Source organism: Scardinius erythrophthalmus, assembly GCF_964197995.2.
Source record: "Scardinius erythrophthalmus genome assembly, chromosome: 21".
Classification (NCBI taxonomy): Eukaryota; Metazoa; Chordata; class Actinopteri; order Cypriniformes; family Leuciscidae; genus Scardinius; species Scardinius erythrophthalmus.
Window position 1 is genome coordinate 30,216,192 of NC_138241.1, and position 25,759 is coordinate 30,241,950.

The window sequence follows — 25,759 nt, forward strand, 5'->3', positions numbered from 1 at the left end:
AGGTGGATATGTTCTGGGAATTTTGCAGTTAATAGTATAACATTTAAAGCCCCTTAAATGAACGAAATGACTCGAAAAAAGATTTGTTCATTTTGATGAACGAGATCGAACAAGAGAATCAGTAGTGGCTGGTGTTGCCAGATTGGGTGTTTTTTCCCGCTACATATTAAGGCCGGTTTATGGTGTGTTTTAGCTGTGTTTTCGCCTGGAAGGCTCTTTAGAAATCTGGCACTCTATTGAAGGAAGTTTAACTGAGAGGGCGGCGTTCACAGACCAGAATGGACGAGTTCACAGTAACGTTCATCAGGCAGTAATACAGTACGTTCAGTTCACGTTCGCCCAAAATATGAACTAGTTCCGTGCTCCGTGTCTCATAAGCTCTTATAATGTTTTCATTTTGCGCAAGATGCAACATTTCCGTTCCGTGAAACACAAACGCGGTGTTGTGGAGCCTTTACGATTAATTAACCGTGACGAATTAAAGCGCGGTTAATAGTGAAATCGGTTAATCGTTGCATCCCTACTCCAGACACACAAGCAGGAGATATCCTAATGCTCTAAACTTTTCCATTTGTGTTTGTGGGATTAATCCGGAAAGGAAGCCTGATAAATCAATCCGACAGGAAAAGGTTGATTCCTTCTTGGCAGCAGCAGAGAGCAGACAGTGTGTTGACACGGTGGCATCTGATTGAATAATCTCCTGTCCTCTGGCTTCCTATTTATGTCAAGGTCAGATTTGGTTGCACTACCATGGGATGCCCAGCCTCCGGATTTACAATACAAACGCTGCAGTTCATGATGCAACAGACGCACTAATCCCACAACAGTCAGCGCTGCGGGGGAACGACAAATTCTGCTATTTAATTAACCGTCCCTGGAGTTCTCCGAAAAACTCGGGGATCGATTTTGGCAGACTAATGTCACTTTCTGGCTGACGGCAGTACCATTAGGCCTGTTTCACACTGCAAGCGTAAGAAGCGCATATGTATTTTGGTGCCCATATTAACAGGTTACATTCACACTGTGTGCATTAGCAGGACGCTGCTGCTGCGAAGAAGAAGCGGTTATGAAAACAGGGCTTTTTCCAGCTTATAGCACGCTGAAGTAGCAGACAACATGGAGAAAATTCACTATAATTCACCACTCAAAAGTTTGGGGTCAGTAAGATTTATTTATTATTTATAATAAATACTATTATTCCTCAAGGACACATTAAATTGACAGCAATGACACAGAAAAGACAATTATAATCTTACAAAACATTTCTACTTCAAAATAAATGCTGAACAGTTGAGCTTTCTATTCATAGAAGAATCCTGAAAAACGAATCACGGTTTTCACAAAAATATTGCAGCACTACCTTTTTTAATGCTAATAAGAAATGTTTCTTGAGCACCAAATGAGCATATTAGAATGATTTCTGAAGGATCATGTGACCCTGAAGACTGGGGTAATGGCTGCTGAACATTCAGGAACAAACATTGTCTGTGTCTATTCAGTCTATTCATCTGACTGAACCCAGACAATTTAATAAGTTAACAGCTACACTTTGGATTTAGGGTTTTATTCTAAAATAATTTGGATATAATTTGGATTTAAACACGATCCCCTTCTTCATTGATTTATTAGATTCTTCCCCTTCATTAAATTTCTCAATTATAAAGTCTGTACTAACTCACAAAGGCACATATGATAACAAAATCGCTTGATTTTCTTTATGGAGCCACAGCAGAATGCAGTGTTGGGGATAAGGCATTACAAGTAACACGAGTCACGTAATTAGATTACTTTTTTCAAGTAACTAGTAAAGTAACGCATTACTTTTAAATTTACAACAAAATATTTTTTTTTACTTTTTTTAAATAAGTAGCGCATGTTTTGTTTTCCCATTTATTGACTGACACCTCATCTGTCCCCATGTTAAGAGAAATCGGGAGTAACTGTTTTTTTTACTCGGATTGTGCGCAGTGTAAACAGGATGGTTATCGCAGTTCTTGACTAATGGGAGCATCCAGTTACTCATCTCACTTACACAAATTCAGATTTAGTATTCCACAAAATTAATAAAAATAGTGAAATGCAAACTCAGAATTTTACACAAACATGTAATAATTAAAGGTAGGGTAGGCAATTTGTTATATATTACTATTATATATTATATTATTACTTTTTTAGGGAGTAAAAACAATTTAAAAGTAACTTTCCCAAACACAAGTCAGTGTGTTTCTGTTACAGCATTTTCATTTACACACATGTATGAAACACATCTTAGTTGTCCCTGGAGTGTGTGTAAAGTCAGTACCTGTTGTTGCTGTAGTCTCATGTCGGCCACCTCTCTCTGGTCCTCAGAGTGAAGTCTCCTGAGCTCCTCACAGCTCTGTTTCAGATGGTTGTGTTCCCGAACCAGCTTGCCGTTCTCTCTTTTCATAACCTCCATCTCCTCCTTTAACTGAGACTGCTCGCTTAAGAGACGGCTGTGCTGTATGCTGATATACAAACACAAACAAACAAACAAACGAGGTACGTTACATATTTTGCAACTCCATTTACCACATGAGAAACTGCATCACCCTAGGATCACACTGCATCACCCAGTCTAGGTAGTTACAACCAAAACTCTTGTAAAAACAATCAGAAATGCACTGATCTAGAATAGTAACTCCACAGTATAATAGCATAGACAGTAAAAGAAATGGACACAGCGACCCCATAGACTTCAGCGGAGAAAAGTGAAGCAAATTAGCTCTCACTTCCTGATGGCTGAGCGTACTGCGCAGACTCAAACTGAGCTTGATGACGTAGATGTGACCTGAGCAACCTGTCTTCCAGTTGTAAGTCTTCTAGTAGCTGTGCCAAGAGAAATCTGAATCATTCCCTTCCGAATCTTGCAGAGACGGAGAGCGTGAGTAGGAGCTGTCCATGAGCTAGGAGCAGGAGCAACTTTATGACTCTCTATGGGCTTCTCCCTTGACTTTATGCTTCCACGTCCCCCCGATTGACTGCGAGCTTCACCTCCTGTCTATACGGTAATTTCCAGAGTCGCGTGGTTATGATGCAATCGTTAGCCTATTTTTACAAAAACTGCTTCTAAGGGGCCATAATGTAAGATACAAGGTAATGGAGCCTTTTATACATTTTCGTGTTTCTTTAGAAATAAACAATGGACAAACAGTCTTTAAACGCCTCAGATGCAAAGTTATTCGCTGTCAAAGTGACGCCAAAATGAATGGGAGACAATGGAATGCTAACAGCAGGTGATGGCTTGTTAGCCAATGGCGGCCCCCGGGGATGGTACGCTTTCCGGGTGCTGGTTTACCCCCCTGTATATTAGTAACTAGAAACTGAAATGGGGTTCAGGGGTTGTTTTCTTCTTCTTCTTCTTGTTTTTTTTTTTTTGTTTTTTTTTACGGTGGATCGCAAACAATGAAATGCCAGTGGTTTGCGTGCAAAGGTGCATTATCGCCACCAACTGGGCTGGAGTGTCTATTATTCAAGCTCTCAACGGAAGAATCTACGGGTGTGAGACGTTTGGAAAAATAGATCCACAGTTTTACAACGAATGGTAAAACACCTGTTGGAAAGCATCTTTTGCAGCGATTTTTGTGTGAGCATATCAGTGGACACCCCTGATCACTCGGTGAGTTTCACGTCTTTGTAAACGAAAGTTTAATGTGTTTTAGGAAGGAGTGTTCGAGTGCACCTATACACCCAGTCTACTGGTGGGGGGGAAAGCGAAAGAAACCTAAAATTCTCGGGACAGCAGCATTTGACCAAAATTTTATCTTAACCATTCTATTTAATCAGAAACGATCTGTAAACAGGGCTTTGAAATACCGAACTTGTCCTTTAAAGAGAACGCAATTCCATAATGCATAGCAACAAACTCCATCCAAGATGGCCAGCAAATGAAAAAAAAAAAATCATATATGAATATAATTCGACACTTAAAAATATCCATTCAATCCATTCTAAATTGAATTAAAATTAACTATTTTACACAATATTTGTGTTTTGTATTTTATGCTTTTTTAGAGTACAAGTAAAATAAAACATTTAATAGAATTTAAGCCTCTTGATGCAGTACACTGCAGTTCTAGGAGACCTTGTTTTCTGACAAATTCTTAGATAGCATCACTCGTACCAATCAAAGAGAATGCAATCCCATAATGCATTGCAACAAACTCATCCAGGATGGCTGACAAACCGAAAAAAAAAAAAAATGTAATTATGCATATAATTCAATAGTGAAAAATATAAATTATCTATTTTAAATCTAATTAAAATGATCTATTTTACCCAATATTACAGTTTTCATTATGCATTTTATTCTTAAAAGTACAAAACAAAACAATTTCAGTATTTTGGCGCAGTACACTGCAGTTCTGATATACCTTGTTTTTGACCAAAATCAATTATGAGTTGTGTCTTGGTGTGAGGATGACATGACAGAGAATGGCTGTGTGTGAGTGCGTGCTGTAATCACACACTGTTGAGGGAATGGGGAATATGGGATTAATCCCTAGTCAACTCAATCTTCATCTCTATGTGCCCAGCAAAGATGGGGACAGGAGGGCATGTGTCCTTACATTATAATCAGATTACAGCCGCTGCACATCTGTGTATGGAGGGACGGTATTATGTTGGTGTGTGGATGACCTCACACTGGCAAACAAGGGTGAGTCAGAGACAACGGAGCAGAACAAACTTCCTTGTGTACACGCTTACATATTGCCAACTGGTTTAGATAACGAGGCTACATTAAAACAATGTCACTTAATATAATGATGACATATGACAGAGCAGTTTTAAAATATCCTGTGGCTGTGCTTTCTCTATAAGACCTTTTATAGATAAGACACTGACGGGATAGTTCATACAAAAATGAAAATTCTGTCATCATTTACTCACTATCCAAACCCATCATAAATTTTGTTCTTCTGCTGAACACAAAATAAGCTATTTTATATTTATATTTTTGCTTTGCTTTTTTGTCCAATGTTGTTTTGGACCCCATTGATGTTGATAGCATGGAACAAAAACAGTTAAATATTCATCAAAAAATATGACATGAGGGTGAATAAATGGTGAAAAAAAGATAAATTACAAAATCTTTTTTTTATTCAATTTAAAAAAAATCTTTTTTTGTTATTTTTTAGAATGATATGTGGATGACTAAAAGTCGTGATTTTTTTGGGGTGAACTTCATGTAGATATAATATACATTATAGGTTTATAAATATAAAACTGCTCCAAAACTGGGATTACGCACATCAATATTGCAACATGATTTGAGCTGCAGAACAAAGTGCTTTAAACATTTAATAAAGCCATAATTAACCTGAAGATGATGCAAGCGCTAATTAAAAACTGTGCTACACATGCAGCAGATGGCTCTTAGCCTCGACTCTCTGTGTTTAAGAGGGACGTGTGGAGCCTGTACTCACTGGTAGTAGTCTGCTTCCTTCACGGCCTCCTCGCATCTCTTCAGAGTCTTGGTGTGCTGGTTCTGCAAGGACTGTAGGTCTGCCATGGCCTTCATGCACTGCGTTTTCAGACGCTCGTAGTCATGACCAAGTTTGGAATTTGGCCTTTTAGAGACAAGAGTAATACATCAGCACTGTGTCCCTCAGTCTGCAAGGGCGGCCCAATGTTAATTGGGATAAGAGAGATACACTACTTCTCAAAAGTTTGGAATAACTAGAATTTTTTTTTCAAGTTTTTGGTAAGTCTCTTATGCTCACCAATGCTGTGTTTATTTGAAAAATAAAATACAGTAAAAACTGTTTAATGAACAGCATTTATTTGAAATGGACATCTTTTGTAACATTATAAGGGCCAGATTTACTAACAGCTTGCGCCAGCGCAAACCTTATTTTGGCGTTAAAAAAAACTAAAGGGCTTGGAAAGGGTTATTTTTGCGGCTGACCTTATTGCATATGCATTCGTTGGAGTTTCCCTTTCAGATGCAAAATTTATAAAATTAAATTTATTTACTAAGGTTTGCGCTAGTCAATTTATTGATATTTGCGCCATTATTTACCACCAAAAAAAAAGCATGTCAAACCAGATGCTAATTTGCGCTGCTCTTGCTAGATTGCGTTGGTCATTATGGAAATTATCCGGCTGTGTCTGTGTTCTTTAATTTGCACTTCGTCAGTAAATCATGCGCGACTACACTTCAGCTATAAATTACAATTTAAAAAAATCAAATAGAAAACAGTTCTTTTAAACGGTCATAATATTTCATAACGTTACTGCTTTTACTGTATTTTTTACTAAATAAATGCAGCCTTGTCGAGTATAAGAGTGTATAAAAGAAGGTTCATGCTCGAAAAGCTTTCACATTTAAATCAAAATGAAACCCCTTTACATTCCAACATGTAGGTGGTTTTATACTACACAAGGCTGGATGGATGCAACGTTACGAAGGTGTCAGTATATAGTGCAAAACTACACTCATATCGGTTATTCAGGAAGACAAAAAAAGAATCAGTGAAACATTTAAGGTTCTGTTTTCCACCAAGGTTTGTACCTGCAGTCATCGAAGGTGGTGCCAGGGGAGGCGAGAGCCAAGCGCTTGCGAAGTTCATCCCGTTCCCTGGTGACCTGTCTCAGCTGGAACAGGATGGTGTCCAGGTTCTCGCTGGCCGGCCGGGTGTCACTGAGCGCAGGTGGAGGTGATGAGGCTTTGGTACCTGCAACAGTGAGCACGTCACCGGAGCACAGACAAGCTCACCCAGCACTAATGCAGGGCTACGGTCAACAGAGTCCCCCAAAAAACTAAGACCATAATGGAGGAATCCAACTTGGAGAATGAGTATTTTCTGAGTATTTTCTCTTTAAAACTGCAGTGTACCAAAGACAGTCTCAAAAACAAGGTTTGAAACCGCCCGTCACAAACATGTAACCAATCCCGTTAACATGCGAGGAGGGGCTTTTCCTCCGTGAGCACAAGAACACACATAAAACGGGAAAGGAAAAATCAGGTACATTTAGCAACATAGCGGTTGAATTATGTGTAATTAGGTGAGTTTCTAAGGTTTCTAAGGATACTAATGTTTAGAAGGCAGCTGTCTGACTCTGAGATGGAAAACAGGAACATGGTTTGTGTAACATTAATAACACATTATTAGCTGTTCGATAACATAGTCAAGCCAAAGACTAATCTTATCAATTAGCCTATGTGTCTGACGTTGTAGAGAGTGATACATAATACGCACTACCATTCTGATCCATTGACTTGTAGACGACCCTGTATAATTCGCTCTTCCTCTTCTTCTTCTGAATCAGTTTCTGGTTCAAACCTCTATGGCTGAATAAAACCAATATTTGCACTTGCCATTGTGTAGCGTTTACTAGAGTTAACCAAGTGGATGTGCAGCTTGTTAGGTTTTAGACAGTATTATTTTAGTATTACATATACATATACTATTATAGTACTCATTAATATTTTGAATTAGCTTTTATTTTTATATTTTAAGTTTTCATTTTAAAATTCAGGTGACGTTTATGGCATTTTGTTATGTTAGTCATTTTTATTAGTTTTTTTATATTTAGCTTCATTTTTAGGTAAAAGTTTAAGTTTATAAATCTAATATTTATATTTGTTAAGCTTTATTTAAAGGAACGAAAATAGTTAGTTTTAGTCAATAACAACAACACTGTTTTTAGAGCAGAGCTACTATGACTAAAATAGAAAGAAATACAGGCTTAAAATGAAATCTGACCTTTAAAGCTTGGTTGTACTAAAAAAACTGCAGAGCAAAAAAAAAAAAAGCTGCATAAATAAGCGTAAGCAAAAAAATGTGAACATGCTTGAGGTCACAATGGCTGACATTCTGAGCACTTTATGTAAATGATGATCTTTCGGGATGAGCAGCAACTAAAATTCCACTATAATCTTTTGGTCTTGGACAATCTGCTACAGATATTCAGAGAATGAATTCCGCTGTATGTAGTAACAAAGAGGATAATCTACATTAAAGATAGAACCAAAGCAGAGAACATAGTATTTGTCAAGATGTCATTTCATTGGCTTTCTATGGATTTATTAGAGGAGGTTAACATGAGATATCTGGATAAACACCAGAAAGCTGTTTTCCAGGCCTAGAAATCATCATTTTAAAATTCCCAGATACTTCTGAAAGCTTGTGGGAATCTTTAATATGGTGATAATGGTTAAATTCACAGTGTAAATTTGTATATAGCAGCTGATTTCAAGTCCAATTTATACCAAGATGAGAAAACATGCATGACAAGATTTTAAAACAAAATAATGCATCTTTATAAATGTCTCTATACAAGTAAAATATCATGTGAAATCATATTCTTAAATAAATAAATAAATAAATAAATAAATAAATAAATAAATAAATAAATAAATAAATAAATAAATAAATAAATAAATAAATAAATAAATATAAATATATATAATATATATAAAAAAAATCAAACTGAAACAATGAACGATTGCTGCATATATATATATATATATATATATATATATATATATATATATATATATATATATATATATATATATATATATATATATATATATATATGCAGCAATCGTTCATTGTTTCAGTTTGATTTTTTTTTAATTAAACATTTATTCGCATCTGACTGTGAACAGGCCTTTTGTTGACCTTGTCGTCTCAAACCCACATTGCTCCCCAGCAGACCCAAACAGGCAGAGGGCATTATGGGTATCTCTGGCACAAGAAAACAGCCGAGTCATTTGGACGACAGTCAGCCTCAGAGCACATTCTCCACTGGCACCAAACCAGGAGAACAGGGCTCGGCCTTCAGACAGATCCGCCATGCCCTCCAACACGCATTATCACTGTTCATCTGAGTCTGCAGTCTGATTTGAGTGACTTTACAAATGCATCATACACACACACATCGAGCAAAGCACGGTGACAATGTGTGCAAGGTGTCAAGTGTGGGAGACGAAACTCTGACATACCGACACTGCTGAGGGAACTGCTGCTCTCAGAGTCTGATGGCATTGTGGACAGGACGCTGTAGGTGGACCCTGCGAAGGACAGAAAACACCATTAATAACTCAATGCTGACTGTTACAGCTCTTTAATCAACAAAATGCTCAATGCTGGCAGAAAGACAGCACTTCAGAAAATACAGAATACTTAATATGCCACTCTCTACAGCATCACACCTGAACATTTACTAGATGTCATTTTGAATGATTTTTATTATCAGTTTTCACACTTTAAACCGGTTCATTCTCAAGGTGACCAACACACAGCCTAACAGTTTTAGCAGACTTTGTTTTAGCCCAAAACAAAGAAGAAATTAAACATGCAAAAACAATCATCATTAATATAAATGTAACATGTTTAGATGATATTATTATTGTTGTGATTTAACCCATAAACACAAAGTGTACCGCCGGCTCATATCGAGGAAAAAGGCACATCATTATTTAATGCAGAATCTCACGATTTAAAAAAAGAACCCAAACCCAAATCAGCAGTTTCTCAGCATGAGAATGTCCAAACGTATTTTTTGTTTTTCAAAAAAAAAAAAAAAATTGCAGTTATGAGTATTTTCTTTTGTGTATGTCACTCAGAAACTCTAAAAATGCCTTCAGGTCTTAAAATGTTAAAAGTATTGTTATTTATATTATTTGTTATTACATAATAAAAATAATAATAATAATAATAATAATAATAATAATAATATCTAAATGTTATAAATATGTTGTAATTACTTTTCTATTGTTGTTAATAATACTACTACAAATAATAAATAAATAAATAATAATAATAATAATAATAATATTGTATTTATATAATATTATATTATAAATAAATTACAGTATATTATACATTTTATATAATTATACATTAATTTTGTTTTATTTTTATTTTATTAACATTGTTTTTCTTAAAAAATCATAAAATAAAAAAATCATCATGATAAATATTATAAATATATTATCATTATTATTATAGTAAATCAGATATTCAGAATTAAAATATCTATTATGAATGTTTTTGCTATGTAAAAGTGATTTTAGAGTGTAAAAAAGGCATTTTAAAAACTATTCTGTAAATAATGACACTTAAAAATTATCAGTATTGTTTGTAAACAACATCAATGTCTGACAAAAAATCCCAGCAAACTCTGAGGCTTGAAATGATCATACAAAACAAACAGAAAGACATTAAAACACACTGTAAAACGAAACCCTTTATAACTACCGACCTTACAGGAAAACATGAGTATTCCAGAGTGTGTTGCTGCAAGAACACCTGAGTGTGTAAGCAAATATGAACAATAATGAAATGGATAATTGAATCTTTCAGATTGTTTGCAGCTCCTCCACTGCAGGGCTCCTCCTCTCAATGAGCAGAGCGTGTGGTGACAAGGACACGGTTCATTATCACAGGCCTGACTCTACAGTCCACACACACACACACACACTCTATCACCCAAATCCAGCCCGGAGAAGATCTCAGTCTCTCGCCTCTTCCTTCACTCTCATCACATCATCCGAGACACAATTCTGCTTTTGAAGAGCAACTTCAGCAGACTTCAATGCCTCCCGCAGCCTGAAATAACTTCAGGGTAGCAATGATTTGAGAGCAAGTGCAAGTTGCAAGGTTTTTTTGGTGGGGTGAAAGGCAGATGGAATAAATAGATATTGTATAACGTCTGAAAGCAGACCGAGTCCTGCGAGTCCTGGAAGTAGGCTTCAGAAATAGACACCCTGGTTTTAATGCACTCCAAACAAAAGGTACTTTACAGTGAGAGGATGGATGGAGATACACTTACATGAACACATGGAGCTGTGCTAACTTAATGCATCAATGATTCAATAGCTATAGAGAACGGACATCACTAAAAAGGCCTAAGGGAAAGTCTGGCACATAAACTGGCCTATTTTCAATCAATGCAAATTAGTAAGCGGCAAATTCTTTGATGGCTACAACAAGCTAATCAACAAAGTCATGCTGACTTTGTTGTTTAGCTTATAATAATACAATCATAATATTGTATTTTGTAGTGAATACTGTCATGCAATTTACCGCAAGTTGGAGGTTAGTTTGTCAACATTAAAAATACGTGTAGCATTCGATTGAAAGGAAAGCAGCTTCAGAGGTGGAGCAAGTTGTTACATTTGGATTAAATTATGTTTTTCAAGTCATAGGAACATGCAATAAGATACTAAAAACTGAATGTCTGACCACATAAATAGCACATAAAAATTTGAAAAAGACAATAGTCAAGCCAAAGACTAATCATATAAATTAGCCTATGTGTCTGCCGTTGTAGAGAGTCATTCTGATACACTGACTTGTAGACGACCCTGTATAATTCGCTCTTCCTCTTCTTCTTCTGAATCAGTTTCTGGTTCAAACCTATATGGCTGAATAAAACCAATATGTCCACTTGCCATTGTGTAGCGTTTACTACAGTTGGCCGAGTGGATGTGCAGCTTGTTAGGTTTTAGACAGTATTATTGCAGTATTATTTATACACTATTTTGCGTGTTAAAGCGATATAATCCGCGAAAAATAACTTGTTACTGGCGAGCTGTTTTTGAGGCGTCTTTACTGTACGTGTGCACGCAGAGAAAAACTTCTCTGAGAGCGTGCGAGCACTGAACCGTTTAAAATCGCTTGAATGTTTAAACTGATAAGACTCTTGCTCGTCGGTCATTATGGAAATGATCCGGCTGCGTCTGTGATCTTTAATTTGCTCGTCGTCAGTAGATCAAGCGCAGATCTTTCCACTCCTATCGGCTCTGATTTGGAATTGCGCTCTCACGCTAATTTGCCCTGTTTAGGTAATCTGGCCCATACTCTTTATTCTTACATTATTCGAAACAAATTATTATAATTGTTGGAAATAATTACAGCCGTAATTATTGGAAATTATTATAATAGTTTAAATCTGAACAGACACATTTGGCAAAGTTCATGTTTAACAGATTTCAAAACAATAGCAGTAGCCCTTTCCCCGTCCTCGTGCATTATGTAGGTCAGAGATGGCATGCTTTGCCCTGGGCATCCTTTGTGTTTGTTTGTTTGTTTCCCGCTCTGCACACACTTGGTCCAACAGTTGTTTCAGGCAAGTAGACGATCAACCCCCCCCCCAACAACCCCCCAGCAACCATCACAAATACGGCATGACATGCGCTGCTATGATAAACTCAGCTGAATTTTAAATCCTGCTATATGGCAAAAAAGATCCACAGGCAGAGATTGAACATGCTCTGAGTGTCTTCCTGAAAAATGAACCAAAAGCTGAAGGCTGAAGCTTAATAATGGATGAACGCAAGAGCATTCTTCCAAAAAAACATTTATCCTTTCGCTTTGACAGCCTAGCGGAAATCTGTTTGTGTGAAGTTGATCTTGAGTCACAAGATCTTGTTACACCATGATGATAATCTTTTCAAACATTGTCTCATAGGCTACATTTTACACAGCAGCAGAATACGGTTGTCTTTTTTAGAGTGCCAAATATGGTTACGTTCACTTCACACACAGTTCAGTTAAAAACCAGAGTGACTACCACATTTCATAACCTCCCGCAAACCTTTACGCATACAAAAAGCTGATTCATTAACATTTGAAGGATGAACTTACAATTCAGTGTATAGGCCTAAATCATCATTTTGTTAATTTGTTTGGTTTTATGGAGGTTGCTTTTATTGATATTTACTTTTTTTTTTTGATACATATATAAAAATAAATACATGTATATAATATTGTGATTGGTGCTCACCCTGTACCAATTAAATATAGCTATAAAAAATACAATTATTAATAATAGCATTATCGCATTTTAACAAAAAAATTAATAAAGTGTGATCATATTTTTTATTTTAAAATATAATAGTGAGATATAATAGTGCTCTAGTGAGTGTACAATTATTTTATAGTACACTTAAATACAATGCTAATAAGTATATATTCTTATACGAATTTTCAACATTTAAACCTAAAATAAGCAACTTTTACTTTGGCGGGATACCAAGTAGTAAGTACACGCACTGCCGGTTGAAGCGCGTCAATGAATGTCACAGCTTTGCGTTTTGCTCTGAAACCGGCAGATTTATTATGCATTCAGTTCAAATGGAAATCTGATACAGTATTACATTTAGTCAATCTAAAACAGTGATTGGGCTTTAACAGCTGTCAACCATGTATACGCAAATGAAATGAGAAGTCTTAACTTATTTACCCAGTGCATTTTTTATTTTGGTCGAGTATGCGCACCCCTGTATTATTTATATATAGAGTTAGGGTTAGAGTTCAGATTAATGAAAGAGTAATAAGTAATTTTCATTGCCATTTAAGTGAAATTACTGAACTTTAATATACAAGCTTGATAAAAATGATCATTCTAGAAGAAATTTCCAGATGGCACTTAGAGGCTTTTGCATCTGAACTCTTCATATATATATATAGATATAGATATATATATATATATATATATATATATAGATATATATGCAAAGAATACAAAGAGTACATTTCTAAGAACTGTTAAACTAGGTTTTTACACGATTGTTTATGTGTTATTGACCCAAATACAGCTGTCAGCCTCAAACACTGCCTGTGTAAACTACGTCTTAGGAGTTTAGAAATCATTTCTGAAGAAAATGGGCAAAAACTGACACCACTAGGGTGTTGTAGAAATGATGTGCAACAGCGACCTGCCACTACAAAACTGCATTAACTCAAGTCTGAGTGGTCTGTCCCATTCACGATACTGGGCCGGCAAAGAGGGCGTCAGAATGAGCCTGGTAAATGATTCTGTTTACCCACATTTCAGCGGTCTAAATCAGATGACTTTGGCTGTGCTCCTGCTTCTGCTGCAGAAGCTGCTGTTGTCTGATGAAATCTGGAGTCGCCCCAGCACAAGCTGAGAGACAGAGAGCAATGTGCCCCAGGAAAGGAGAAGACACATCACATCACACAGCCTTTGTTCAGTCACTTTTACATGGCGCCGCATGGCAAGGCTGTGGTACTGAGGGCAAAGTTCAGAGGAAGCAGCCAATCAAGGCTCAGAGTCCGTCATGTGACATGGTGACAGTGTATACAGTCGGTCTGCTGGTAATGTGCAGTGAGGAGAGAGACATCAGCAGACAAAAATCTGGACTCTCACGTATCAGGTGATGTCTCACACACACAGATAAAGGGACATTCCCACTTTTGAAAAATCTGAGGTGATCAGAGCGGTAACCCAACACTCATTCAATACAGTGACTGAAAAACCCTGCGACATCTCGTGAACACATAAAGCACTGAAACCGAGGAACCAAAAATCGAATTTTACCACTACAAGTGCTGCATCTGATATTACTTGGCATTTGGTGGGGCTTTTAATCCAAAGCACACTACCAGCAGGAAAAGAGCCCCTGGAGAAAGTTCAGCACTCGTCTCAATGGCAGCACAGTAATAGAGCAAGATTGTGATCTCAGTAACTCTAGTTCTCCGTCACGCCTACTAGAAGCACCAGTCTCAGTGTAACGTTAAGAATCTGGGCTGCCAACACCATTACGCATCTCATCACTTCACATGTCAGTCCAACCACAGGCAACCTTTGTGGGTTGTGGACAAATTCGGCTTCTCTCGGCACATCTTATAGAGATTTGTCATCTGATGGCAAAGCAAACTTTAGAGCAATTTATTTGTTCCTAAGTGTTACCCTTTTTACTTAAAATCATCTGTAGGAAATAAAGCCATACGCACTACAGTTCAACAGTTTGGGGCGGGTACAATTTTTAAATGTTTTTGAAAATGTCTCTTATGTTATCAAAGACTGCATTTATTTAAAATAGAGGACAATTTGTATATTATTATTTAAATATTATTTAAGTTTATCAATTTTAGCTGTTTTCTATTTGAATATATTTTAAAACGTAATTTATTCCAAAGAGGGCAAAGCTGAATTTTCAGCATAATTTACGTCTTTACGTCTTCAGAAATCATTCTAATATGCTGATTTGATGCTCAAGTAACATTTCTAATTATTATCAATGTTGAAAACAGTTGTGCTGCTTAAAGCGATAGTTCACCCAAAACTGAAAATTCTGCCATCATTTATTCAGCTTCATGTCATTCCAAACCCGTAAGACTTTCGTTCATCTTCGGAACACAAATGAAGATCTATCTGATGAAATCTGAGAAACAGAAGCTCAACCATACTTGCTTGATGCGCGAGAATTAACCTCATTGGTTCTTGCAGAAGCTCAAACGTGCTGCGTAACGATAATGAGCTTCATTGGTTCTCGCACGTCAAGCGAACATGCTTGAGCTTCTGTTTACCACAACTGATGTGTGTGAGTTGATGAATATGTATTTGTGAATAAAAGCCTAAATTCAATCTGTTCATCAAATAAAACCGATCAATTCTATGGATTAGTTTTATGATCTCTTTATGAACTTTTTGAAGCTTCAAAGTGGTAGTTGCGTAGCTGTCAATGGAGGGACAGTAAGCTCTCAGATTTCATTAAACATAAAAATAAACTGACCCCAAACTTTTGAAGAGAAGTGTATAATTGACTAGTTTATGGGTTTTCTTAAGGACTAGTCAACTAGTTAATATTAAGGAAGCCCTGTATCATTATGTTAAATCAGCGTCAAAGTAATCTGTACAGTATGTATACATTTAAATGTATAGCACACAAAATCAAAGAACGTCTAGCCAAGACCATTGGTTGGATTCCCAGAGAACGCAAGTCCTGATGAAATGTATTTGAATGCAATGCAAGATTCTTTGGATAAAAGTGTCTAGCAATAAATGTAACTAGAAATATAAACTAAATATCTAAATCTATCTTTTTTTAAATATCACAGTCCAGAAACCAGAGACATGCAGATTATAACAGGACCTGTGCTCACAGCAGGTGATCTTAAGTTTTAAGTCTTAAATTCATTATTGAAGATGGTGAATGTGTTGCAAAAGCATTGCTCTGATGACTGTAGCGGCAGTGCGCTAAAAGGGATGAATTTAGAAACACACCTTATGTGTGCGTGTGAGAGTGAAGATTACTGTGCTGACAGTCTAATAGAACACTAAAATCCTCTCAGGCAGCCATCAAAGAAAAGTACCAAAAACATACTAAAATTAGAAAAGAAAAACTATCGCTGCATCTTAAGTTCGGATTCTTACTTTCTTTTTTATCTTAACATTCAAAGTCTAAAAAGTCCTTAAAAAAAATCACATCTGATTGTGTTGCAGTGACAGGTACATAATGCAGGCTTCCTCTAATATAGCATCTCCCTACGGGACACATGGCCCGTTTTCAGATACCCACTGTAGTGCTGCTTCCTAGAACAAGCTCCATGTGCCAGTCTGATCACTACTGCTCAGACTAACCGGCATCAAGTCCTCCTGCGGGAAGATTGTACGTACATGATTTTTTTTTTCCATTCTTTTACACTTACTGATACAAAGAAAACCTTTTAGTGCTTGAAGTACAAAATATATTCATTATGTGTGCAAATTGTGTTGCATTTATTTTATTATTCTTGTGCAGTCACACGGAAAATGACTGGAAAGGAAACGGTAAACACAAAATCCTCAAAGCAGCTAAACTGAGACAGCAGTACACAAAATATGCAAAGAATACTGGGGGAAAAAAAGTATCATGATTTCTGCAAAACATTAAGCAGCACAACTGTTTTCAACATTGAGAATAATAAGAAATGCTTCTTGAGCAGCAAATCAGCTTATTAGAATGATTTCTGAAGGATCATGTGACCATGAAGAGTGGAGAAATGATGCTAAAAATTCAGCTTTGCCATAACAGGAATAAATTACATTTTAAATTGTAATAAAATAGAAAACAGTTATTTTAACTTGTAATGATATTTCACAATGTTACAGTTTTTACTGTATTTTTTATCAAATAAATGCAGCGTAGGTGAGCATAAGAGATTTCTGAAAAAATATTCCAAAATGTCTGATAAGACTTGAAGGCAAGATTAGACTATCACATGTCTGTATATTTCCATTACCTCACAACTATCATCTAGACCGTGGCACTTCCGCAGTTCCTTTGCAATTACGCAGCTTGGGAACACTTGAAAATGGTAATGAGGTCTTTCTTGATAGCTCTGCCTATCATGGAGAAAAAACTTGAAGATCTAAGTGAAACTAGGAGGCTTGTGTCCTTTTAAAGCCACATAGACTAGCACACATCTATGTGGTGATGACAGTATCATTTTGTCTCCTTTAATTCCAGCGTTAGCAATCATTCATGCTTTCTGCTGCCATTAAACGATCAAGCGCTGCTAGTGAGTGTTCACACCACAAATTGAGCTGAGATCAATACCGTTTGAGCCAATGTGAAAATGTGTGTGAGGGCATCATTATCAGGAGGGATATTGGATTTATCAAATAGCTTTGTGCCATGTTTAGTGATGACATGTTAAGCTGAAGACAGACAGACAGAAAGAAATCTGTCTAGATCCAAAAATAAAATGAGAGCTGCAATATTGACTAAAAGCAGTGCAGTCTCAAATGCGTTCGGTCTAGTGAGGTGGATAAAAGCCGAAGCTGACATGAAGAATATAAAAGACAGAGGCTATCCTGTCCTTGAGTGTGACGTTAAGAGGCAGGGATCCTAAAAAAAACTTCTTAGATCTGAAGTGATGGCCTTGAATCAGAGTGGCATCAGTATTAATATTTCATGGCATGAGCTGTGCTTCACAAAGTCATGAGTAGTGCACGTCTACAGACTACACGCAACACTTCATTCACAAAACCACTTCTGTTCTGAGGGTTCTTTTACACTTTGTTCGACTGCCTGGTCCGAACCAGAGTTCGATTGCTCCCCCCGCTGGATTGTGCTCACATTATGTTTTTGGGTCCGAACCACAGTGCGTTGGCATCAAAGCAGCAGCCGTTTACCCGTTGCATGCATGGTAACGACGACGCAGGACAAGGAGGCAAAATGCAAAGCGTTGCTCATCTCACTTTTAGATTTTGTTTTTTTAATCTTTGTTTTTAAAGCGTCAGCACGTATCTGCCGCGAATGATACTGCAAATGCTCTAAAGCACATGGCAGTCAACAATAGCAGTTCACTTCCGCGATTTAGTAGCCTACGATTGTGTTCATATTAGTACGAATGTGTTCATGATTGTGATTCATTGATACTCTGTGTTAACTGTGTTAAAGGTCCCGTATTATGCCCCTTTTCACAAGATGTAAAATAAGTCTCTGATGTCCCCAGAGTGTGTATGTGAAGTTTCAGCTCAAAATACCCAACAGATCATTTTTTACAGCATGTTTAAATTGTCATTTTTTGGGGCTCAGAAAAACGCGCTGTTTTAGTGCGTCCCCTTTAAATGCAAATGAGCTGCTGCTGGACGACACAGGGGGCGGAGCTTCATGAGCTTGCGCATAGTCTCTCAGGACAATTTCATCTCACGGAATGAATATAATATCAGAAACTCTCAGTAACGTGTTCATTTCGAGTCGGACAATAATGCCTACAGAGTCAGAGTGCTGTAAAGAGATGGAACAGGTATAGTTTAGTAGTTTAATTACGGTTATTATAACATATTTGTCATCTGCTTGTATGTACATCCATTATTTATTAATAGCCTACAAGTCTGCTGTTTCGTACCAGGTCCGAATGATGATCAAACATATACTGATGAGTTTAATAAAGTTTATTGTACATCACACAAAAGATGAAGCGTCAGTTTTACTTCAGAAAATCACCGTATAAGAGCTGAGTAAACACAGTAAGTTATAAGAAGTGCGCAAGTACATAAACGAATGTCGGTAGAGTTGAGGGAGCATTCCTGTGGGCGGAGGTTAGTCAAATAACGGTTCTAGTGACGTCATTAAAGAAGGAAGTAGAGGGATGTAGTCCAAACGGGATTTCATTTATTAGCATGGTGTATGTTATAGCGAGTCTGTCATTATACTGTTTTGTTGTTGTGTTTTTCATTAAGAATAATAATGAACCCACCATTTAAGCTATTTGACACCCCCGAATAGTATAGTATTTATAGTAACACGACAGTTTTAAGTGTCATTGTTTGTCTGGAGCCGCTGGCGACTAACAAACAACTCTTGCTGGCCTACTCTTGTGTACTGTATCCTAATTTTTGTTGTTCCTTGTTGTTTGTTCGTCCTCTTCTCTTTACTTTCGTAAAGCATTATTTTGCTTTGCTTCAGCTATGATAAAGAGACATCCACTCTTGCATTGCGTGTTTGTGCATTTTGGGGTCGGAGCAATAAAGGGAGGGCCGATGTAAAAGGGAGGGCCCTTTTACATCATCAAAATGTTGATCTTGTGACACATAAGAGGTCAAAAATAGCAGAACTCAAAACTGCCTTGTTAGTCCAAACACAGCTTTTATTGAAACAAAGCTCAGAAAACAACCCATTTTGGATTTTGTTATAATGTCATATTGAAGATAATGATAAAATTATTCAACACCTACTTTTACATCATTGCCTCTTTAGCCCCGCCCACAGATTCACACGTCATGTCGTAGTCAAAATTCATTCATTCATTCCTTTCACATGAACTATAACTGTGGTAACTTCAAGTACTTTATTTGCCACAACCAAGACTTATAAAGCATAGGCCTATGTAATAAGCATAAATGTTTCACATTGTTGGCAAATTTAAGTACCGAGATTTTTTTCAACACTGGAAATTTTCAAAACAATTCCATATGTGTAATGGCGGGGACGTTGAAAAATATTTGAATCTGCAAAACTGTTACCCAATCATAGCAGTAGGCGTTTATTTCCAAGTTTTGAATGTGGCATTCCCATCAAAACAGGAAAGAGAAGGTCAAAAACAGGATAGAAAATAGCCTATTACTTCTCAATTAGGATGTTTTTTGATAACACAAGTGGAGCTCAGTTCACGACCCATTTAAGAACTCTTTTTTATATACTGTCACTCTGTAACTTTCCCTGTCCCCTGCACTGATCAACTGGGATCCAAGTGGACAGCCCCCATGGTCAGTAAACAGTGCAAGCTGCTGACGGTGCAGTTTGGGGCCGTTCATTTAAAACAAAAGGCCTGTTGTTTCTGTACTGGCCCTACATTTGACTGCATGAGGGAGTTGTCCGCTAGCCCGCTGTGGACAAGCCCTTACCCAAGTGAAACAACTGCACTGCTGCTCATTTGAAATGGATGGCACCATAAAGCCGCAGTGTCTCCTCCTATCCGAGGCGGCCTATAGGTCACAGCAATAACTTCAGATCGGAAACTATAACATCACAAATCTCTGGAATTATGCAAGTCAAACTAAATGATCAGCGATGCGTTTACAGTAATCAATGCGTTTCGGCTCATGGAAATGTGCAAGTCTGCACTAAGGCTATTTGAAAATCATCTACAGCACATAAATCTCACCCTCCCTGTCCTGTTATAGAGATTGATCGGCAACATTGATCTTTTGTCTCCCTATGTTGGTTGATTTATGAGGCTGCGTACAGGAGAGTCCTTAGACATGCCGTTAGCAGTTCCTTTAGCCTGCGTGCTGAACAGTTGGAGCTGCCGCTACAATACTATCCTCTGAACCGATACAGCCCCTCCTCCACGACTCTGAGCCCGTCTGTGTGTGTGTGTGTGTGTGTGTGTAGAGGAAGACCTGGCAATGAAAAGAGATGAAGCCCAACAGCGGCAGCTTGGAAGAATGACTTCAGAGCAGGTTGATATCAGCACAACTCATCACACATGCATACGGCAGAGTCATTCCAGGCTGTTTGGAGCCTGCAGGGGGACAAGGCTCATCTTTAGCTCTTACTAACACGGCTAAACGTAATAATCACAAGAACTGAATCACTGCACTAAAGAAAATTATGCTTTCGCAATACCTTTCAGCTCAAATCAGCATAAGCCCCACACAGGATACAGAGCATCTTCAGAGGAAGGAAACTAATCTGGAGATGAATAACCACAACTGGAAACAGGAAATATATACAGCTCCATGCTTATGGATTTCTTATACACGTGTGTGTGTGTGTGTGTGTGTGTGTGTGTGTGTGTGTGTGTGTGTGTGTGTGTGTGTGTGTGTGTGTGTGTGTGTGTGTGTGTATGTACACAAAAGCACAGAGTCAGGTGGTACTGTGCCAGCATGCACAAAGGGGGTGTGTGTGTGTGTGTGTGTGTGTGTGTGTGTGTGTGTGTGTGTGTGTGTGTGTGTGTGTGTGTGTGTGTGTGTTAAACTGACAGTAATGCTCCACAGCAGAGGCGAGTGGGTCGCAGATCTGTTGTGATAAGGTCGTGGGCAAAATGCAAATAATAAAATACAATTAATAAATCATAATATTTCGAATATATTTAATAGAAGGGTGAAAACACTTCCCCGACATTTTGTTGTTAATGTCAAAAGGTTGAGCATTCAGTTAATTTGTGTTTTACACAAATTCCTGTCTGTGTCACCTGATATAAGCTAAATTAATCAGATTCCATTGTTTAAAAAAAAAATAATAATCTTAAAAAATTAAGTGGATTTACATTACATTTAATCATTTAGCAGACGGTTTTATCCAAAACTACTTACAAATGAGGAGAACAATAGAAGAATAGAATTTTAGAACAACAGAATTTTTATTTTCATTTTTTATTAATGGCGATACATTACAAAAGAACAGATATAGTACCTATATATACCTATATACGAGTGTTAGATGACAGCAATATGTAAAAAAAGAAGAAATAAGCATGCACAATTAAATATCCAACATCTGATCAAAAATACAGGAAAAACTGTAATATTGTGAAATATTATTTATATTAAATATTAAAATAACCCGTTTTTGAATACATTTTTAAATGTAATTAATTTATGTGATGGGAAGCTGCATTTTCAGCGTCATTACTCCAGTCTTCAGTCACACGATCCTTCAGAAATCAATCTGATATGCTGATTTGCTGCTCAAGAAACAATTCATATTATTTTCAATGTTGAAAACGATTAATATTTCTGAGGAATCTGTGGATTTTATTTTCCTCTGGATTTTTTAATATAAAGAAAGTTCAAAAGAACAGCGCTTATTTGCCATTGAAATCTTTTGGAACGAGCCTATGTTAATACTGTCACTTTTGATCAATTGAACGCATTCTTGCTGAATAAAATAAAACTATTCATTTATTTCAAAAAATAAATCTAGTGCATCCCTAAAAGCAACGTGGACAGGCTCTCATCCTCAAATCCATGAACAAAACTACACAAAATACTAGAAAACACTCAGACTCAAGTCTACATTTAATATACAGGTTCACATGCAACGTCAATAAACATGGTTCATTTCAAGTGTTCAATGACCAGTCTAAGGGTGCAGAGAGCATGAAATCCTCAAAATTCCATTAAGCCAACAGTAATAGTATGTGAAGCACTCAACAGTACAGTTACTCAGAAGGAAAAATTAACTATATGATGATTTTACCCTATCTACACCTTTAGTGGGATGTTCTATCTATCCAAAAGACCCCATAGTGGAGATTAGGGTGGTCACGGTACCAAAATTTCAGCTGTCGGTGCAAATGCCAGTAAGATTTCACGGTTCTCTGTACCAATTTTGGTTCAGTACCAGAGCAAGAACTGGTGAATTAATTACTTTAAAAAATGTTGTCCCGTTTTGTCTCATCCGTTGGTTTATCAATCTCAATCATCGCAGTTTCTGATTCAATAATGCATTTAAATACGGTTGTCAATCCAGAAACTTTAGCAGCATGAAAAACTACATTTATATTCAGATTGTGAATGGGTAATAAACAGAAAGCAATAGAAGAGCAAATATGATTGTGATTGGCTACTGCTCAAGGCTTGTAAAAACACGCTGTAAATACAAAAATTTGACACTCGGAGTGCGCTCAAACAAACACGAACTAGAGCATTTAAAAGCAGCGTCTATCGGTGAGTACCAAATATAATCCGGTGCTACCAGGACTGCAGAACTGCTGGTACGGTACCGTCAACTTTTATAGTACCGACTGCCTGGTACTGGTACATTTGAAAACCTTAGTGGAGGTTCATGACCCCACACTCATCCTCAAGGACACGATGTACCAATAAAGATGTCAGTAAGCTCACATATCTTCAACTGTATCATTATAAAATCAATCATTTCAAACCATTAAGACTCCATCCATTCTTACAGGTCTACGAACACAGCACATGTATGTTCAAATCGATTTGCCATGGTTCCCTGGCAAGTGTGTTTCCATGGAAACAAGTCAGCCCATAGCCTATTCCATAGACGTGCGTCAGGGAAGTATTCGGTTTGAACCAAATTCAAATGGAAATTATATGATCCATGTCATGAGCAGTGAAACAGAAGAACATATCCATGGGCTAAAAATCTTTATTTCAGTTACCCATGATGCCTCTCTCTGATCACTGGTAATAGCTTGAAGACGTAGAGCATTGACTGAGAACCCCATGTGTGATCTTTGCATTCAGGGTCAATCGATATGATAGTACTTTCATCCTCATCTGTAACCACATTTCTGCACCCTGGTGGTCTGCTGCCTTCATATGGTCAATACCAACAGTTTATCATTGATCCAACACTAAAACCATCATGCAACACCTTTGTTATGTCATAAAACAATTGCACCATTGCTCTGAAACATCCGCTGCAAAATTCTGAATTCAAGATGTGACCTCTTCAGATACAACAGAAAGAACACCACATCATTTATGCAAATGCAAAGATGCATCTTAAAAATTAGAGGTCGACCGATAGTGGATTTTACCGATAACGATAGCTAGGTTGGGCCATACTTGCCGATAACCGATTAATCAACCGATAGTTTTTAAAATTGATACTGGATAAAAACAAACATAGCACTCCAAGTAAAACAGTGCTGAACTTTATTATAAACCTAATAAAACTGTATTGAACCATGAAAACATGCTAAATGAAATAAATATATAATATGAATAAATATTGAAGTCAATAAAAGACATTCATTCAAACTGAAACAAAAAGTAATACTCTAAATAACGAATAAAACCAGTTACATTCAAAATGTAACTGTTTAACTGTTCTTTTTCAAGCCAACTTAATGAATAAAAAAGTAAAAAAATTTGATCAGTATAATATTTGAGCAATACAATTGCACCTTGATCATTCATGTTAGTTTGATAGTGCATTAACTATGGATAACAAATACATTTTTGTCAGTGTTTTAACCGCTTGAGGTACTACTAAAAACCTTAATTTAAAAATGTATTAGTACATGTTAATTAACAAATAATGAACAATCCTTATACAGACGTTATTAACCTTAGTTAATGTTAGGCTACATATGGAATTTTATTGTAAGTGTTATAATTTCATATAAACCCAAACAGTCATGCTTAAATATCTACAAGAGCATTGAAATGACATACATATTAAATGTATAGTCTCACACTTTTGCTTGTATTTTATAAACACTTGATGATTATCTAATCAAAATAACAAAATATGTATTAAAGTGATGATGAAAAAATAACTGAAATCGAATGCTTTTCTGATTTGTTTATATGTTTCTTTCGGCTGTATGAACATATCAGTTTGATATCTTACGCCTCTAGCTTTAAATATGCAACTTCTCTGCATATTCAATGCATAAAAGTGACCAGCTGGATATAAACTAATGCAAATAGAGGTAACAATTGGGACATTAAACATTCGGGTCGGACTTACGTTTATTTTTGTCAGTGTTTTAACCGCTTGAGGTAGGCTACTACTAATGTTAGCGTCCTCTCAGCCTTGAAGGCAAACAAACATACTGTTGTGCTGTTCTTTCTCTACTAATGCAGCATTTAGTCAACAAATGAATCACTTTATAATAATATGACAAAATGTACTGTATACATAGGCTACCTTTTAGCTCTCGGTGCTTTAAACGCGCGTCTGATGTCAGAGCTCTCCACGCAGCGTGTGCTCTCAGTGCAGTGCAGCACGCAGAATCACGTGTCGAAATAAACAACACGAGGCATCAGCGATAGTTTTTATTACACCTCTAGAGGCCGCTCTTGTACTGCATGATGCCAGCAGAGCCTTCTCAGCTCTCCCTTACTGTGTAATGAATGACAGCGCGCGCTTCTCAGCTGCTCCAGCAGCGGACGCAACCAGGAAAAACTATCGGTATGTATTTTTGCCGATAACGATAGTTCCACCAATCAACTATCGGTGCCGATTAATCGGCAAAACCGATGAATCGGTCGACCTCTATTAAAAATAAAGGTTCCAAATGAAGGTCTTCAAACCAATGCCATAGAAGAACCATTTTGGGTTCAGCAAAAAAACCTTCAGTAAGTAGTTCTTAAAAGAACCCTATTTTTCTTAGTGTAAAGAACTTTTTAATTATGAAGAAGGTTCCATGGCATGGATGTTAACGGTTCTTCGAGGAACCATAAATGCCAAACAAAAACATGAATGTGGCATGCAAATGAACAGATAGTTTCCACGGAAATAAGTTCAATCCATTTATGTATATCCAAAAAGCAAAAAAAAATCCTGTCAACTGCTTCTATATCTCATAGTCATCTAAAATAAGTCAAGTCAAGTCAAGTCAAGTGTATTTGTATAGCGCTTTTCACAATACAGATTGTATCAAAGCAGCTTCACAGTATTAAATTAAAGTAATACAACAAGGTTTGTTTCTGATGGAATTTATTGATTGATAAAATTAAAATTAAATATCCCCAAAATATCCCCAACTGAGCAAGCCAAAGGCAACAGTGGCAAGGAACCAAAAAACTCCATCAGGTGACCTAATGGAGAAAAAAAAAAAAA

At 37.0% G+C, this 25,759-nt stretch overlaps 1 protein-coding gene across 6 annotated transcripts in view; it reads right to left on the reverse strand.

Moving 5' to 3' along the window:
• Positions 1-25,759, reverse strand: part of dlg5a (discs, large homolog 5a) — a 64,884-nt gene that overhangs the window by 37,488 nt on the left and 1,637 nt on the right. For 4 of the 6 annotated variants that reach the window (XR_014029094.1, XM_081351405.1, XM_081351404.1 and 1 more), the window contains exons 2-5: positions 8,972-9,040; positions 6,533-6,695; positions 5,445-5,588; positions 2,303-2,486 (exon numbers count right to left, since the gene is read on the reverse strand). Coding sequence is in view for 5 of the 6 variants with exons in the window: in XM_081351405.1 (XP_081207531.1) it covers positions 2,303-2,486; positions 5,445-5,588; positions 6,533-6,695; positions 8,972-9,040 (560 nt within the window). In the remaining variant the exon portion in view is untranslated. The remainder of the gene's footprint in view (positions 1-2,302; positions 2,487-5,444; positions 5,589-6,532; positions 6,696-8,971; positions 9,041-25,759) is intronic. The other 2 variants (XM_081351407.1, XM_081351406.1) reach the window with 1 other exon arrangement.